The 18,583-nt window shown below is 45.8% G+C and overlaps 1 protein-coding gene across 1 annotated transcript in view; it reads left to right on the forward strand.

Annotated features, from left to right (window-relative positions):
* ACTR3 (actin related protein 3) overlaps positions 1 to 18,246 on the forward strand; it is a 33,333-nt gene extending 15,087 nt beyond the window's left edge. Inside the window, 5 exon segments of the mRNA XM_075284745.1 lie at positions 5,778 to 5,951; positions 6,060 to 6,152; positions 6,227 to 6,352; positions 17,487 to 17,570; positions 17,684 to 18,246. Of these exon segments, the coding sequence (XP_075140846.1) occupies positions 5,778 to 5,951; positions 6,060 to 6,152; positions 6,227 to 6,352; positions 17,487 to 17,570; positions 17,684 to 17,779 (573 nt within the window). The 3' untranslated portion in view covers positions 17,780 to 18,246.
* Positions 18,247 to 18,583: the final 337 nt, after the last annotated feature.

The following is an 18,583-nucleotide window of genomic DNA, read 5'->3' on the forward strand; positions in this document are numbered from 1 at the left end:
AGACCTCTGGGATCTATAGAATACTCCGCTATATACCTTATACATTATATATGTAGTATAGACCTCTGGGATCTATAGAATACTCCGCTATATACCTTATACATTATATATATAGTATAGACCTCTGGGATCTATAGAATACTCCGCTATATACCTTATGTATTATATATGTAGTATAGACCTCTGGGATCTATAGAATACTCCGCTATATACCTTATGTATTATATATGTAGTATAGACCTCTGGGATCTATAGAATACTCTGCTATATACCTTATACATTATATATGTAGTATAGACCTCTGGAATACTCCGCTATATACCTTATATATTATGTATGTAGTATAGACCTCTGGGATCTATAGAATACTCCGCTATATACCTTATACATTATATATATATAGTATAGACCTCTGGAATACTCCGCTATATACCTTATACATTATATATATAGTATAGACCTCTGGGATCTATAGAATACTCCGCTATATTCCTTATACATTATATATGTAGTATAGACCTCTGGGATCTATAGAATACTCCGCTATATACCTTATACATTATATATATATATATATAGTATAGACCTCTGGGATCTATAGAATACTCCGCTATATACCTTATACATTATATATGTAGTATAGACCTCTGGGATCTATAGAATACTCCGCTATATACCTTATACATTATATATATATATAGTATAGACCTCTGGGATCTATAGAATACTCCGCTATATACCTTATACATTATATATGTAGTATAGACCTCTGGGATCTATAGAATACTCCGCTATATACCTTATACATTATATATGTAGTATAGACCTCTGGGATCTATAGAATACTCCGCTATATACCTTATATATTATATATGTAGTATAGACCTCTGGGATCTATAGAATACTCCGCTATATACCTTATGTATTATATATGTAGTATAGACCTCTGGGATCTATAGAATACTCCGCTATATTCCTTATACATTATATATGTAGTATAGACCTCTGGGATCTATAGAATACTCCGCTATATACCTTATATATTATATATGTAGTATAGACCTCTGGGATCTATAGAATACTCCGCTATATACCTTATGTATTATATATGTAGTATAGACCTCTGGGATCTATAGAATACTCCGCTATATACCTTATACATTATATATATATAGTATAGACCTCTGGGATCTATAGAATACTCCGCTATATACCTTATGTATTATATATGTAGTATAGACCTCTGGGATCTATAGAATACTCCGCTATATACCTTATACATTATATATGTAGTATAGACCTCTGGGATCTATAGAATACTCCGCTATATACCTTATACATTATATATATATATAGTATAGACCTCTGGGATCTATAGAATACTCCGCTATATACCTTATGTATTATATATGTAGTATAGACCTCTGGGATCTATAGAATACTCCGCTATATTCCTTATACATTATATATGTAGTATAGACCTCTGGGATCTATAGAATACTCCGCTATATACCTTATACATTATATATATATATAGTATAGACCTCTGGGATCTATAGAATACTCCGCTATATACCTTATGTATTATATATGTAGTATAGACCTCTGGGATCTATAGAATACTCCGCTATATACCTTATACATTATATATGTAGTATAGACCTCTGGGATCTATAGAATACTCCGCTATATACCTTATACATTATATATGTAGTATAGACCTCTGGGATCTATAGAATACTCCGCTATATACCTTATACATTATATATATATAGTATAGACCTCTGGGATCTATAGAATACTCCGCTATATACCTTATACATTATATATGTAGTATAGACCTCTGGGATCTATAGAATACTCCGCTATATACCTTATACATTATATATGTAGTATAGACCTCTGGGATCTATAGAATACTCCGCTATATACCTTATACATTATATATGTAGTATAGACCTCTGGGATCTATAGAATACTCCGCTATATACCTTATATATTATATATGTAGTATAGACCTCTGGGATCTATAGAATACTCCGCTATATACCTTATACATTATATATGTAGTATAGACCTCTGGGATCTATAGAATACTCCGCTATATACCTTATACATTATATATATATATAGTATAGACCTCTGGGATCTATAGAATACTCCGCTATATACATTATACATTATATATGTAGTATAGACCTCTGGGATCTATAGAATACTCCGCTATATACCTTATGTATTATATATGTAGTATAGACCTCTGGGATCTATAGAATACTCCGCTATATACCTTATACATTATATATGTAGTATAGACCTCTGGGATCTATAGAATACTCCGCTATATACCTTATACATTATATATATATATAGTATAGACCTCTGGGATCTATAGAATACTCCGCTATATACATTATACATTATATATGTAGTATAGACCTCTGGGATCTATAGAATACTCCGCTATATACCTTATGTATTATATATGTAGTATAGACCTCTGGGATCTATAGAATACTCCGCTATATACCTTATACATTATATATGTAGTATAGACCTCTGGGATCTATAGAATACTCCGCTATATACCTTATACATTATTTATATATATATATATATATATATATATATATATATATATATATAGTATAGACCTCTGGGATCTATAGAATACTCCGCTATATACCTTATGTATTATATATGTAGTATAGACCTCTGGGATCTATAGAATACTCCGCTATATACCTTATGTATTATATATGTAGTATAGACCTCTGGGATCTATAGAATACTCCGCTATATACCTTATACATTATATATATAGTATAGACCTCTGGGATCTATAGAATACTCCGCTATATACCTTATACATTATATATATAGTATAGACCTCTGGGATCTATAGAATACTCCGCTATATACCTTATACATTATATATGTAGTATAGACCTCTGGGATCTATAGAATACTCCGCTATATACCTTATACATTATATATGTAGTATAGACCTCTGGGATCTATAGAATACTCCGCTATATACCTTATGTATTATATATGTAGTATAGACCTCTGGGATCTATAGAATACTCCGCTATATACCTTATACATTATATATGTAGTATAGACCTCTGGGATCTATAGAATACTCCGCTATATACCTTATATATTATATATGTAGTATAGACCTCTGGGATCTATAGAATACTCCGCTATATACCTTATACATTATATATGTAGTATAGACCTCTGGGATCTATAGAATACTCCGCTATATACCTTATACATTATATATGTAGTATAGACCTCTGGAATACTCCGCTATATACCTTATATATTATATATGTAGTATAGACCTCTGGGATCTATAGAATACTCCGCTATATACCTTATATATTATATACAGTCCTATGAAAAAGTTTGGGCACCCCTATTAATCTTAATCATTTTTCGTTCTAAATATTTTGGTGTTTGCTACAGCCATTTCAGTTTGATATATCTAATAACTGATGGACACAGTAATATTTCAGGATTGAAATGAGGTTTATTGTACTAACAGAAAATGTGCAATATGCATTAAACCAAAATTTGACCGGTGCAAAAGTATGGGCACCTCAACAGAAAAGTGACATTAATATTTAGTAGATCCTCCTTTTGCAAAGATAACAGCCTCTAGTCGCTTCCTGTAGCTTTTAATCAGTTCCTGGATCCTGGATAAAGGTATTTTGGACAAACAATTCAAGTTCAGTTAAGTTAGATGGTCGCCGAGCATGGACAGCCCGCTTCCAATCATCCCACAGATGTTCAATGATATTCAGGTCTGGGGACTGGGATGGCCATTCCAGAACATTGTAATTGTTCCTCTGCATGAATGCCTGAGGATTTGGAGCGGTGTTTTGGATCATTGTCTTGCTGAAATATCCATCCCCGGCGTAACTTCAACTTCGTCACTGATTCTTGAACATTATTCTCAAGAATCTGCCGATACTGAGTGGAATCCATGCGACCCTCAACTTTACCAAGATTCCCGGTGCCGGCATTGGCCACACAGCCCCAAAGCATGATGGAACCTCCACCAAATTTTACAGTGGGTAGCATGTGTTTTTCTTGGAATACTGTTTCTTTTTGGACGCTATGCATAACGCCTTTTTTTATAACCAAACAACTCAATCTTTGTTTCCAAAATGAAGCTGCCTTGTCCAAATGTGCTTTTTCATACCTCAGGCAACTCTATTTGTGGCGTACGTGCAGAAACGGCTTCTTTCTCATCACTCTCCCATACAGCTTCTATTTGTGCAAAGTGCGCTGTATTGCTGACCGATGCACAGTGACACCATCTGCAGCAAGATGATGCTGCAGCTCTTTGGAGGTGTCTGTGGATTGTCCTTGACTCTTCTCACCATTCTTCTTCTCTGCCTTTCTGATATTTTTCTTGGCCTGCCACTTCTGGGCTTAACAAGAACTGTCCCTGTGGTCTTCCATTTCCTTACTATGTTCCTCACAGTGGAAACTGACAGGTTAAATCTCTGAGACAGCTTTTTGTATCCTTCCCCTGAACAACTATGTTGAACAATCTTTGTTTTCAGATCATTTGAGAGTTGTTTTGAGTAGCCCATGATGCCACTCTTCAGAGGAGATTCAAATAGGAGATCAACTTGCAATTGGCCACCTTAAATACCTTTTCTTATGATTGGATACATCTGGCTATGAAGTTCAAAGCTCACTGAGGTTACAAAACCAATTTTGTGCTTCAGTAAGTCAGTAAAAAGTAGTTAGGAGTATTCAAATCAATAAAATAAGGGTGCCCATACTTTTGCACCGGTCAAATTTTGGTTTAATGCATATTGCGCATTTTCTGTTAGTACAATAAACCTCATTTCAATCCTGAAATATTACTGTGTCCATCAGTTATTAGATATATCAAACTGAAATGGCTGTTGCAAACACCAAAATATTTAGAACAAAAAATGATTAAGATTAATAGGGGTGCCCAAACTTTTTCATAGGACTGTATGTACTATAGACCTCTGGGATCTATAGAATACTCCGCTATATACCTTATATATTATATATGTACTATAGACCTCTGGGATCTATAGAATACTCCGCTATATACCTTATACATCATACATGTAGTATAGACCTCTGGAATACTCCGCTATATACCTTATATATTATATATGTAGTATAGACCTCTGGAATACTCCGCTATATACCTTATATATCATACATGTAGTATAGACCTCTGGGATCTATAGAATACTCCACTATATACCTTATATATTATATATGTAGTATAGACCTCTGGAATACTCCGCTATATACCTTATATATCATACATGTAGTATACGTCTCTCCTTCTTTTCCGTTGCGGTTCTCACCGCTCTCCTGTCTTACTAGTCTCTGAGGATGACCCTGATTTAAATAAAACCATAAGAGGAAGTCTCGTCGCCTTGCGCCGCGCCTTGTATGGCGTTCCTTCACTTCCCATCATGTCGCTGTGGTTGCGTCACCTTGTCAGCACTTCCCTGTATGAGCGGTGCGATGTTGAAGGACTACGAGTAAATGTCATTCTCATCCTTGTAGTGCGTGTGGGGCAGAATACAGACGATGGGTAGCTGATGTCACCAGTGATTCAGGGCTTCCGCCCCCATAGTTACTGCTGGAGGGGCCAGTGGACTGTCAGACATTGAGTTTTGGGCCCCACTTTCCCCATATACCTTACAGGGCTCCAGATAATATGGCCGATCATCCTGAGCTCTCTCCTCTCTACGTTACAGGAGCGTTTCAGCTACGTCTGTCCTGACTTGGTGAAAGAATTCAGCAAATACGATACCGACAGCAGCAAGTGGATCAAGCAGTACAGCGGGATCAACGCCATATCCAAGAAGGAGTTCTGCATTGATGTTGGCTACGAGAGATTTCTGGGCCCTGAGATCTTCTTCCACCCTGAGGTCAGCCCTTCTTCTCCCCATCCTAGCATTGTATGCCGGGGGCCCTGCACGTGCCCCTATGTACTGAACACGTTTCCCCTACTAATCCTCTTTTTATCTCCTTTGCAGTTTGCTAATCCAGATTTCACTCAGCCGATCTCGGAAGTTGTGGATGAAGTGATCCAGAACTGTCCCATTGATGTCCGCCGGCCCCTCTACAAGGTGATTTGAGGACTGTGATGACATCTACTCTTCTCTGTCCTAGTTGTGTCTAATACTGACTGCTCTGTGCACAGAATATCGTCCTCTCCGGAGGCTCCACCATGTTCAGAGACTTTGGCCGTCGTCTGCAGAGAGATTTGAAGAGAACCGTTGATGCCAGACTGAAGCTGAGCGAGGAGCTGAGCGGGGGCCGTCTGAAGGTGAGCGCGTAGCCATATATATACTGTACATATATAGTGATGAAGTTACATGGGTGTGTCGCGAGAACCCTTGCTGTTGTCAGGACACGTACACCTATAGTGATGAGGATACGAGGGGCTGTTGTCAGGACACGTACACCTATAGCGATGAGGATACGAGGCGCTGTTGTCAGGACACGTACACCTATAGTGAGGAGGATACGAGGGGCTGTTCTCAGGACACGTATACCTATAGTGAGGAGGATACGAGGGGCTGTTCTCAGGACATGTATACCTATAGTGAGGAGGATACGAGGGGCTGTTCCCCGGACACGTATACCTATAGTGATGAGGATACGAGGGGCTGTTCCCCGGACACGTACACCTATAGTGATGAGGATACGAGGGGCTGTTCTCAGGACACGTACACCTATAGTGATGAGGATACGAGGGGCTGTTCTCAGGACACGTACACCTATAGTGATGAGGATACGAGGGGCTGTTCTCAGGACACGTACACCTATAGTGAGGAGGATACGAGGGGCTGTTCTCAGGACACGTACACCTATAGTGATGAGGATACGAGGGGCTGTTCTCAGGACACGTACACCTATAGCGATGAGGATACGAGGGGCTGTTCTCAGGACACGTACACCTATAGTGATGAGGATACGAGGGGCTGTTGTCAGGACACGTACACCTATAGTGATGAGGATACGAGGGGCTGTTCCCCGGACACGTACACCTATAGTGATGAGGATACGAGGGGCTGTTCCCTGGACACGTACACCTATAGTGATGAGGATACGAGGGGCTGTTCCCTGGACACGTACACCTATAGTGATGAGGATACGAGGGGCTGTTCTCAGGACACGTACACCTATAGCGATGAGGATACGAGGGGCTGTTCCCCGGACACGTACACCTATAGTGATGAGGATACGAGGGGCTGTTCTCAGGACACGTACACCTATAGCGATGAGGATACGAGGGGCTGTTCTCAGGACACGTACACCTATAGTGATGAGGATACGAGGGGCTGTTCCCCGGACACGTATACCTATAGTGATGAGGATACGAGGGGCTGTTCTCAGGACACGTACACCTATAGTGATGAGGATACGAGGGGCTGTTGTCAGGACACGTACACCTATAGCGATGAGGATACGAGGGGCTGTTGTCAGGACACGTACACCTATAGTGATGAGGATACGAGGGGCTGTTGTCAGGACACGTACACCTATAGCGATGAGGATACGAGGGGCTGTTCTCAGGACACGTACACCTATAGCGATGAGGATACGAGGGGCTGTTGTCAGGACACGTACACCTATAGTGATGAGGATACGAGGGGCTGTTGTCAGGACACGTACACCTATAGTGAGGAGGATACGAGGGGCTGTTCTCAGGACACTTATACCTATAGTGAGGAGGATACGAGGGGCTGTTCTCAGGACACGTATACCTATAGTGATGAGGATACGAGGGGCTGTTGTCAGGACACGTACACCTATAGTGATGAGGATACGAGGGGCTGTTCTCAGGACACGTATACCTATAGTGATGAGGATACGAGGGGCTGTTGTCAGGACACGTACACCTATAGTGATGAGGATACGAGGGGCTGTTCTCAGGACACGTACACCTATAGTGATGAGGATACGAGAGGCTGTTCCCCGGACACGTATACCTATAGTGATGAGGATACGAGGGGCTGTTGTCAGGACACGTACACCTATAGTGAGGAGGATACGAGGGGCTGTTGTCAGGACACGTACACCTATAGTGATGAGGATACGAGGGGCTGTTCTCAGGACACGTACACCTATAGTGATGAGGATACGAGGGGCTGTTCTCAGGACACGTATACCTATAGTGATGAGGATACGAGGGGCTGTTCTCAGGACACGTATACCTATAGTGATGAGGATACGAGGGGCTGTTCTCAGGACACGTATACCTATAGTGATGAGGATACGAGGGGCTGTTCTCAGGACACGTACACCTATAGCGATGAGGATATGAGGGGCTGTTCTCAGGACACGTACACCTATAGTGATGAGGATATGAGGGGCTGTTCTCAGGACACGTATACCTATAGTGATGAGGATACGAGGGGCTGTTCTCAGGACACGTACACCTATAGTGAGGAGGATACGAGGGGTTGTTCTCAGGACACGTACACCTATAGTGATGAGGATACGAGGGGCTGTTCTCAGGACACGTACACCTATAGTGATGAGGATACGAGGGGCTGTTCTCAGGACATGTATACCTATAGTGAGGAGGATACGAGGGGCTGTTGTCAGGACACGTATACCTATAGTGAGGAGGATACGAGGGGCTGTTGTCAGGACACGTACACCTATAGTGAGGAGGATACGAGGGGTTGTTCTCAGGACACGTACACCTATAGTGATGAGGATACGAGGGGCTGTTCTCAGGACACGTACACCTATAGTGATGAGGATACGAGGGGCTGTTCTCAGGACACGTACACCTATAGTGAGGAGGATACGAGGGGCTGTTGTCAGGACACGTACACCTATAGTGATGAGGATACGAGGGGCTGTTCTCAGGACATGTATACCTATAGTGATGAGGATACGAGGGGCTGTTCTCAGGACACGTACACCTATAGTGATGAGTATACGAGGGGCTGTTCTCAGGACACGTACACCTATAGTGATGAGGATACGAGGGGTTGTTCTCAGGACACGTACACCTATAGTGATGAGGATATGAGGGGCTGTTCTCAGGACACGTACACCTATAGTGATGAGGATACGAGGGGCTGTTCCCCGGACACGTATACCTATAGTGATGAGGATACGAGGGGCTGTTGTCAGGACATGTACACCTATAGTGATGAGGATACGAGGGGCTGTTCTCAGGACACGTATACCTATAGTGATGAGGATACGAGGGGCTGTTCTCAGGACACGTACACCTATAGTGATGAGGATACGAGGGGCTGTTCCCCGGACACGTATACCTATAGTGATGAGGATACGAGGGGCTGTTGTCAGGGCACGTACACCTATAGTGATGAGGATACGAGGGGCTGTTCTCAGGACACGTACACCTATAGTGATGAGGATATGAGGGGCTGTTCTCAGGACACGTACACCTATAGTGATGAGGATATGAGGGGCTGTTCTCAGGACACGTATACCTATAGTGATGAGGATACGAGGGGCTGTTCTCAGGACACGTACACCTATAGTGAGGAGGATACGAGGGGCTGTTCTCAGGACACGTACACCTATAGTGATGAGGATACGAGGGGCTGTTCTCAGGACACGTACACCTATAGTGATGAGGATACGAGGGGCTGTTCTCAGGACACGTATACCTATAGTGATGAGGATACGAGGGGCTGTTCTCAGGACACGTACACCTATAGTGATGAGGATACGAGGGGCTGTTGTCAGGACACGTATACCTATAGTGATGAGGATACGAGGGGTTGTTCTCAGGACACGTATACCTATAGTGAGGAGGATACGAGGGGCTGTTGTCAGGACACGTACACCTATAGTGAGGAGGATACGAGGGGCTGTTGTCAGGACACGTACACCTATAGTGATGAGGATACGAGGGGCTGTTGTCAGGACACGTACACCTATAGTGATGAGGATACGAGGGGCTGTTGTCAGGACACGTACACCTATAGTGATGAGGATACGAGGGGCTGTTCTCAGGACACGTACACCTATAGTGATGAGGATACGAGGGGCTGTTCTCAGGACACGTATACCTATAGTGAGGAGGATACGAGGGGCTGTTGTCAGGACACGTACACCTATAGTGATGAGGATACGAGGGGCTGTTCTCAGGACACTTACACCTATAGTGATGAGGATACGAGGGGCTGTTCTCAGGACACGTACACCTATAGTGATGAGGATACGAGGGGCTGTTCTCAGGACACGTACACCTATAGTGAGGAGGATACGAGGGGCTGTTCCCCGGACACGTATACCTATAGTGATGAGGATACGAGGGGCTGTTGTCAGGACACGTATACCTATAGTGATGAGGATATGAGGGGCTGTTCCCAGGACACGTACATCTATAGTGAGGAGGATACGAGGGGCTGTTCTCAGGACACGTACACCTATAGTGATGAGGATACGAGGGGCTGTTTTCAGGACACGTACACCTATAGTGATGAGGATACGAGGGGCTGTTGTCAGGACACGTATACCTATAGTGATGAGGATACGAGGGGCTGTTCTCAGGACACGTATACCTATAGTGATGAGGATGCGAGGGGCTGTTCTCAGGACACGTACACCTATAGTGATGAGGATACGAGGGGCTGTTCTCAGGACACGTATACCTATAGTGATGAGGATACGAGGGGCTGTTCTCAGGACACGTACACCTATAGTGATGAGGATACGAGGGGCTGTTCTCAGGACACGTATACCTATAGTGATGAGGATACGAGGGGCTGTTGTCAGGACACGTACACCTATAGTGATGAGGATACGAGGGGCTGTTGTCAGGACACGTATACCTATAGTGATGAGGATACGAGGGGCTGTTCTCAGGACACGTACACCTATAGTGATGAGGATACGAGGGGCTGTTGTCAGGACACGTACACCTATAGTGATGAGGATACGAGGGGCTGTTCTCAGGACACGTACACCTATAGTGATGAGGATACGAGGGGCTGTTCTCAGGACACGTACACCTATAGTGATGAGGATACGAGGGGCTGTTCTCAGGACACGTACACCTATAGTGAGGAGGATACGAGGGGCTGTTCTCAGGACACGTACACCTATAGTGAGGAGGATACGAGGGGCTGTTCTCAGGACACGTATACCTATAGTGATGAGGATACGAGGGGCTGTTCTCAGGACACGTATACCTATAGTGAGGAGGATACGAGGGGCTGTTCTCAGGACACGTACACCTATAGTGAGGAGGATACGAGGGGCTGTTCTCAGGACACGTACACCTATAGTGATGAGGATACGAGGGGCTGTTCTCAGGACACGTATACCTATAGTGATGAGGATACGAGGGGCTGTTGTCAGGACACGTACACCTATAGTGATGAGGATACGAGGGGCTGTTGTCAGGACACGTATACCTATAGTGATGAGGATACGAGGGGCTGTTCTCAGGACACGTACACCTATAGTGATGAGGATACGAGGGGCTGTTGTCAGGACACGTATACCTATAGTGATGAGGATACGAGGGGCTGTTCTCAGGACACGTACACCTATAGTGATGAGGATACGAGGGGCTGTTCTCAGGACACGTACACCTATAGTGATGAGGATACGAGGGGCTGTTCTCAGGACACGTACACCTATAGTGAGGAGGATACGAGGGGCTGTTCTCAGGACACGTACACCTATAGTGAGGAGGATACGAGGGGCTGTTCTCAGGACACGTATACCTATAGTGATGAGGATACGAGGGGCTGTTCTCAGGACACGTATACCTATAGTGAGGAGGATACGAGGGGCTGTTCTCAGGACACGTACACCTATAGTGAGGAGGATACGAGGGGCTGTTCTCAGGACATGTACACCTATAGTGATGAGGATACGAGGGGCTGTTCCCTGGACACGTACACCTATAGTGATGAGGATACGAGGGGCTGTTGTCAGGACACGTACACCTATAGTGATGAGGATACGAGGGGCTGTTCTCAGGACACGTACACCTATAGTGATGAGGATACGAGGGGCTGTTCTCAGGACACGTACACCTATAGTGAGGAGGATACGAGGGGCTGTTCTCAGGACACGTACACCTATAGTGATGAGGATACGAGGGGCTGTTGTCAGGACACGTATACCTATAGTGAGGAGGATACGAGGGGCTGTTCTCAGGACACGTATACCTATAGTGATGAGGATACGAGGGGCTGTTCTCAGGACACGTACACCTATAGTGATGAGGATACGAGGGGCTGTTGTCAGGACACGTACACCTATAGTGATGAGGATACGAGGGGCTGTTGTCAGGACACGTACACCTATAGTGATGAGGATACGAGGGGCTGTTCCCCGGACACGTACACCTATAGTGATGAGGATACGAGGGGCTGTTCTCAGGACACGTACACCTATAGTGATGAGGATACGAGGGGCTGTTCCCAGGACACGTACACCTATAGTGAGGAGGATACGAGGGGCTGTTCTCAGGACACGTATACCTATAGTGATGAGGATACGAGGGGCTGTTCCCCGGACACGTATACCTATAGTGATGAGGATACGAGGGGCTGTTCTCAGGACACGTACACCTATAGCGATGAGGATACGAGGGGCTGTTCCCCGGACACGTATACCTATAGCGATGAGGATACGAGGGGCTGTTCTCAGGACATGTACACCTATAGCGATGAGGATACGAGGGGCTGTTCTCAGGACACTTATACCTATAGTGAGGAGGATACGAGGGGCTGTTCTCAGGACACGTACACCTATAGTGATGAGGATACGAGGGGCTGTTCTCAGGACACGTATACCTATAGTGATGAGGATACGAGGGGCTGTTGTCAGGACACGTACACCTATAGTGATGAGGATACGAGGGGCTGTTCTCAGGACACGTATACCTATAGTGATGAGGATACGAGGGGCTGTTGTCAGGACACGTACACCTATAGTGATGAGGATACGAGGGGCTGTTCTCAGGACATGTATACCTATAGTGATGAGGATACGAGGGGCTGTTCTCAGGACACGTACACCTATAGTGATGAGGATACGAGGGGCTGTTCTCAGGACACGTATACCTATAGTGATGAGGATACGAGGGGCTGTTCCCCGGACACGTACACCTATAGTGATGAGGATACGAGGGGCTGTTGTCAGGACACGTACACCTATAGTGATGAGGATACGAAGGGCTGTTCTCAGGACACGTATACCTATAGTGATGAGGATACGAGGGGCTGTTCTCAGGACACGTATACCTATAGTGATGAGGATACGAGGGGCTGTTCTCAGGACACGTATACCTATAGTGATGAGGATACGAGGGGCTGTTGTCAGGACACGTACACCTATAGTGATGAGGATACGAGGGGCTGTTGTCAGGACACGTACACCTATAGTGATGAGGATACGAGGGGCTGTTGTCAGGACACGTACACCTATAGTGATGAGGATACGAGGGGCTGTTGTCAGGACACGTACACCTATAGCGATGAGGATACGAGGGGCTGTTGTCAGGACACGTATACCTATAGCGAGGAGGATACGAGGGGCTGTTCTCAGGACACGTACACCTATAGTGATGAGGATACGAGGGGCTGTTCTCAGGACACGTACACCTATAGTGAGGAGGATACGAGGGGCTGTTCTCAGGACACGTACACCTATAGTGAGGAGGATACGAGGGGCTGTTCTCAGGACACGTATACCTATAGTGATGAGGATACGAGGGGCTGTTCTCAGGACATGTATACCTATAGTGAGGAGGATACGAGGGGCTGTTCTCAGGACACGTACACCTATAGTGAGGAGGATACGAGGGGCTGTTCTCAGGACATGTACACCTATAGTGATGAGGATACGAGGGGCTGTTCCCTGGACACGTACACCTATAGTGATGAGGATACGAGGGGCTGTTGTCAGGACACGTACACCTATAGTGATGAGGATACGAGGGGCTGTTCTCAGGACACGTATACCTATAGTGAGGAGGATACGAGGGGCTGTTCTCAGGACACGTACACCTATAGTGATGAGGATACGAGGGGCTGTTGTCAGGACACGTATACCTATAGTGAGGAGGATACGAGGGGCTGTTCTCAGGACACGTATACCTATAGTGATGAGGATACGAGGGGCTGTTCTCAGGACACGTACACCTATAGTGATGAGGATACGAGGGGCTGTTGTCAGGACACGTACACCTATAGTGATGAGGATACGAGGGGCTGTTGTCAGGACACGTACACCTATAGTGATGAGGATACGAGGGGCTGTTGTCAGGACACGTACACCTATAGTGATGAGGATACGAGGGGCTGTTCCCCGGACACGTACACCTATAGTGATGAGGATACGAGGGGCTGTTCTCAGGACACGTACACCTATAGTGATGAGGATACGAGGGGCTGTTCCCAGGACACGTACACCTATAGTGAGGAGGATACGAGGGGCTGTTCTCAGGACACGTATACCTATAGTGATGAGGATACGAGGGGCTGTTCCCCGGACACGTATACCTATAGTGATGAGGATACGAGGGGCTGTTCTCAGGACATGTACACCTATAGTGAGGAGGATACGAGGGGCTGTTCTCAGGACATGTACACCTATAGTGAGGAGGATACGAGGGGCTGTTCTCAGGACACGTACACCTATAGCGATGAGGATACGAGGGGCTGTTCTCAGGACACTTATACCTATAGTGAGGAGGATACGAGGGGCTGTTCTCAGGACACGTATACCTATAGTGATGAGGATACGAGGGGCTGTTGTCAGGACACGTACACCTATAGTGATGAGGATACGAGGGGCTGTTCTCAGGACACGTATACCTATAGTGATGAGGATACGAGGGGCTGTTGTCAGGACACGTACACCTATAGTGATGAGGATACGAGGGGCTGTTCTCAGGACATGTATACCTATAGTGATGAGGATACGAGGGGCTGTTCTCAGGACACGTACACCTATAGTGATGAGGATACGAGGGGCTGTTCTCAGGACACGTATACCTATAGTGATGAGGATACGAGGGGCTGTTCCCCGGACACGTACACCTATAGTGATGAGGATACGAGGGGCTGTTGTCAGGACACGTACACCTATAGTGATGAGGATATGAGGGGCTGTTCTCAGGACACGTATACCTATAGTGATGAGGATACGAGGGGCTGTTCTCAGGACACGTATACCTATAGTGATGAGGATACGAGGGGCTGTTCTCAGGACACGTATACCTATAGTGATGAGGATACGAGGGGCTGTTGTCAGGACACGTACACCTATAGTGATGAGGATACGAGGGGCTGTTGTCAGGACACGTACACCTATAGTGATGAGGATACGAGGGGCTGTTGTCAGGACACGTACACCTATAGTGATGAGGATACGAGGGGCTGTTGTCAGGACACGTACACCTATAGTGATGAGGATACGAGGGGCTGTTGTCAGGACACGTATACCTATAGCGAGGAGGATACGAGGGGCTGTTCTCAGGACACGTACACCTATAGCGATGAGGATACGAGGGGCTGTTCTCAGGACACGTATACCTATAGTGAGGAGGATACGAGGGGCTGTTCTCAGGACACGTACACCTATAGTGATGAGGATACGAGGGGCTGTTCTCAGGACACGTATACCTATAGTGATGAGGATACGAGGGGCTGTTGTCAGGACACGTACACCTATAGTGATGAGGATACGAGGGGCTGTTCTCAGGACACGTACACCTATAGTGATGAGGATACGAGGGGCTGTTCTCAGGACACGTACACCTATAGTGATGAGGATACGAGGGGCTGTTGTCAGGACACGTACACCTATAGTGATGAGGATACGAGGGGCTGTTGTCAGGACACGTACACCTATAGTGATGAGGATACGAGGGGCTGTTGTCAGGACACGTACACCTATAGTGATGAGGATACGAGGGGCTGTTCCCCGGACACGTACACCTATAGTGATGAGGATACGAGGGGCTGTTCTCAGGACACGTACACCTATAGTGATGAGGATACGAGGGGCTGTTCTCAGGACACGTACACCTATAGTGATGAGGATACGAGGGGCTGTTCTCAGGACACGTACACCTATAGTGATGAGGATACGAGGGGCTGTTCTCAGGACACGTACACCTATAGTGATGAGGATACGAGGGGCTGTTCTCAGGACACGTACACCTATAGCGATGAGGATACGAGGGGCTGTTCTCAGGACACGTACACCTATAGTGATGAGGATGCGAGGGGCTGTTCTCAGGACACGTACACCTATAGCGATGAGGATACGAGGGGCTGTTGTCAGGACACGTACACCTATAGTGAGGAGGATACGAGGGGCTGTTCCCCGGACACCTACAAGGACTTACTTTGTTCACAATTTTCTTCATATGAGGGGACACAAACCGTTCCATAGAATCTACTTAGAAAGATGGAGGTTACCATTACAGCGTGCTTGCCGTTTACTCTGACTTCTCAGGACGGGCTGTTACGTGTACATGCGGAGTGACGCCATTATATGACTTCTAGCCTGCTGTTTCCCCCTCTGTATGCTAGATCTGTTATTTACCCCCATAAATGACACCCAACGTCTAATATAAAAGTCACCTGACAAGATGGACGCTGAGGCCAGTTACATATATGCTAAGCACAGACGTGGAGGATCCTTGTGAGGATGGCCTCGATGTATATCATGCACAGACCACGGGCGCCATCTTGAGACTATCTTTGATCAGACATTACAGAGTTTCTTATCGTTGCCACTGCTGTTACTTAGGGAAATGACCGAGAGGGAAATATATATATATATATCGCACGTCGGATCTCGGGGAAGAGACTAAACATTGAAAATAAAATGACGCAGCAATCTTCTGCGAGAACCAAAATAATTAGCCAAGGTCTATAAATCCTCCCAAAATCCTTGGCGGTGCATCGCAATGTCCAGAGGTTCAGTCAGTTTCAGCAATACCTTCATATGGGACCGGGTATTGACTTTGGACCACATGAGGCGACCCCAGGCCTACTGCACCAGAGCCAAGCCTGACTGGCTGTGACAACTTCCCTAGACAAACCCTTACACGACGTCCATTCTGGCTTTTGTTGTAGGCAGGATATTGTTCAGCATACGTTTCGTCTGTGTGGACCTAAAGAGAACTGGACTCCACTGATGGAGCTGCTGATGTTTGGCTGTGATGACAGACCCTGGTACAGGCCGTTAGGCCCCCGATATTGGCTGAAGCTCTTGCTTCTCTTATAGTTGAGGAGTCATGAGGCCATTTGTGCTGGTCCACCATTGTCTCACACACGTTAGCACATTGCGCTCCTTATGTTGTCCTGTCTTATGGGTGTGACTTATCCTGTCTGGGGCCACCCCCTCCCATACTGGCAGTGGTGATATAATGGCGGAGACAATGAAGGGTTAATGCTTAGATTTCTCTTCTGTTCTTTTCCTTTCAGCCCAAACCAATTGATGTTCAGGTGATCACACACCACATGCAGCGTTACGCCGTCTGGTTCGGAGGCTCCATGTTGGCCTCTACAGTAAGTACATTGGGTTGTGTTCTAAGCCTCCAGTCCTGCAGCTCCTATAGATCCTTGTGTAGGTCATTCAGACTTTTTGTGCAAACTGATTATTTCCACCTTTTTCCCTTCAGCCGGAGTTTTACCAGGTTTGCCACACGAAGAAGGACTACGAAGAGATTGGGCCCAGCATCTGCCGTCACAATCCCGTGTTTGGGGTCATGTCTTAAACCCTGGATTGGTGATGGTCGCTGTTGTCATGTTCTTAGGGGTGGGGTGGGGACATCTCCTAAAGGACTGGTTCCCAGCTGACCCGAATCCTGCCAGAGTTATCCTCACATTATGGTTCAATAAAAGAGAAGCTCTGGGCTTGAGTTCTGTGCCTGGTGTTTTGTATGGACTTGTGCTCCTCATGGTGACACCCGTGTCTGCAGCTCCTGTGACCGGTCATGGGAATCGCTTGCTGGCTTTTTGTAACTTTTTATCGGGCCAGTTGGTAAGTCCTGGCCCCTCGGCAGAGGCTCCACAAGGGTTGGGTCACCCTGTACTCGTCTGCTTGTGGCCCCTGCTGCCTCTGTTCTTTGCTTGCACACAGCTGAGCAGTCTCTGCAAATGTCTGCTGCTTCTTAATGAAATAGTCAATTGTTTTGTGAAGCCTGAAATCATTCCAATAAAGGCCGGCGTATCTTTTCTACAAGCCTCTCGCTCTTCTCTGTGTCTGTGTGACTGCTCCATAGCCAGCCCTACCTCTCCAGACACATGGTCCGTCTGTGATGTATGGGTGGCTTTGTCCAGCAAAGATTTGCTCAACTTTACAGGTCTGTCGAAGGAAAAGACAGAATGTGTCCGAAAAACGTCTTCTAATTGGGTGTATGAACAAAGCCATAAAAAGGCACTGCGTTATCCCAAGGGCTTTTCTCCTGCTTGGTCATCTTAGGTCTTCTCAGTACTGGACTCCCCAGGTTCACTACAGGTAAAACATGGGTTGTGTTTTCTGCCATTGACATCCCTGTGGTGACGCCTTGCAGGGTGTA

The sequence above is a fragment of the Leptodactylus fuscus genome, chromosome 8 (assembly GCF_031893055.1).
Source record: "Leptodactylus fuscus isolate aLepFus1 chromosome 8, aLepFus1.hap2, whole genome shotgun sequence".
In the NCBI taxonomy this organism is placed as follows: Eukaryota; Metazoa; Chordata; class Amphibia; order Anura; family Leptodactylidae; genus Leptodactylus; species Leptodactylus fuscus.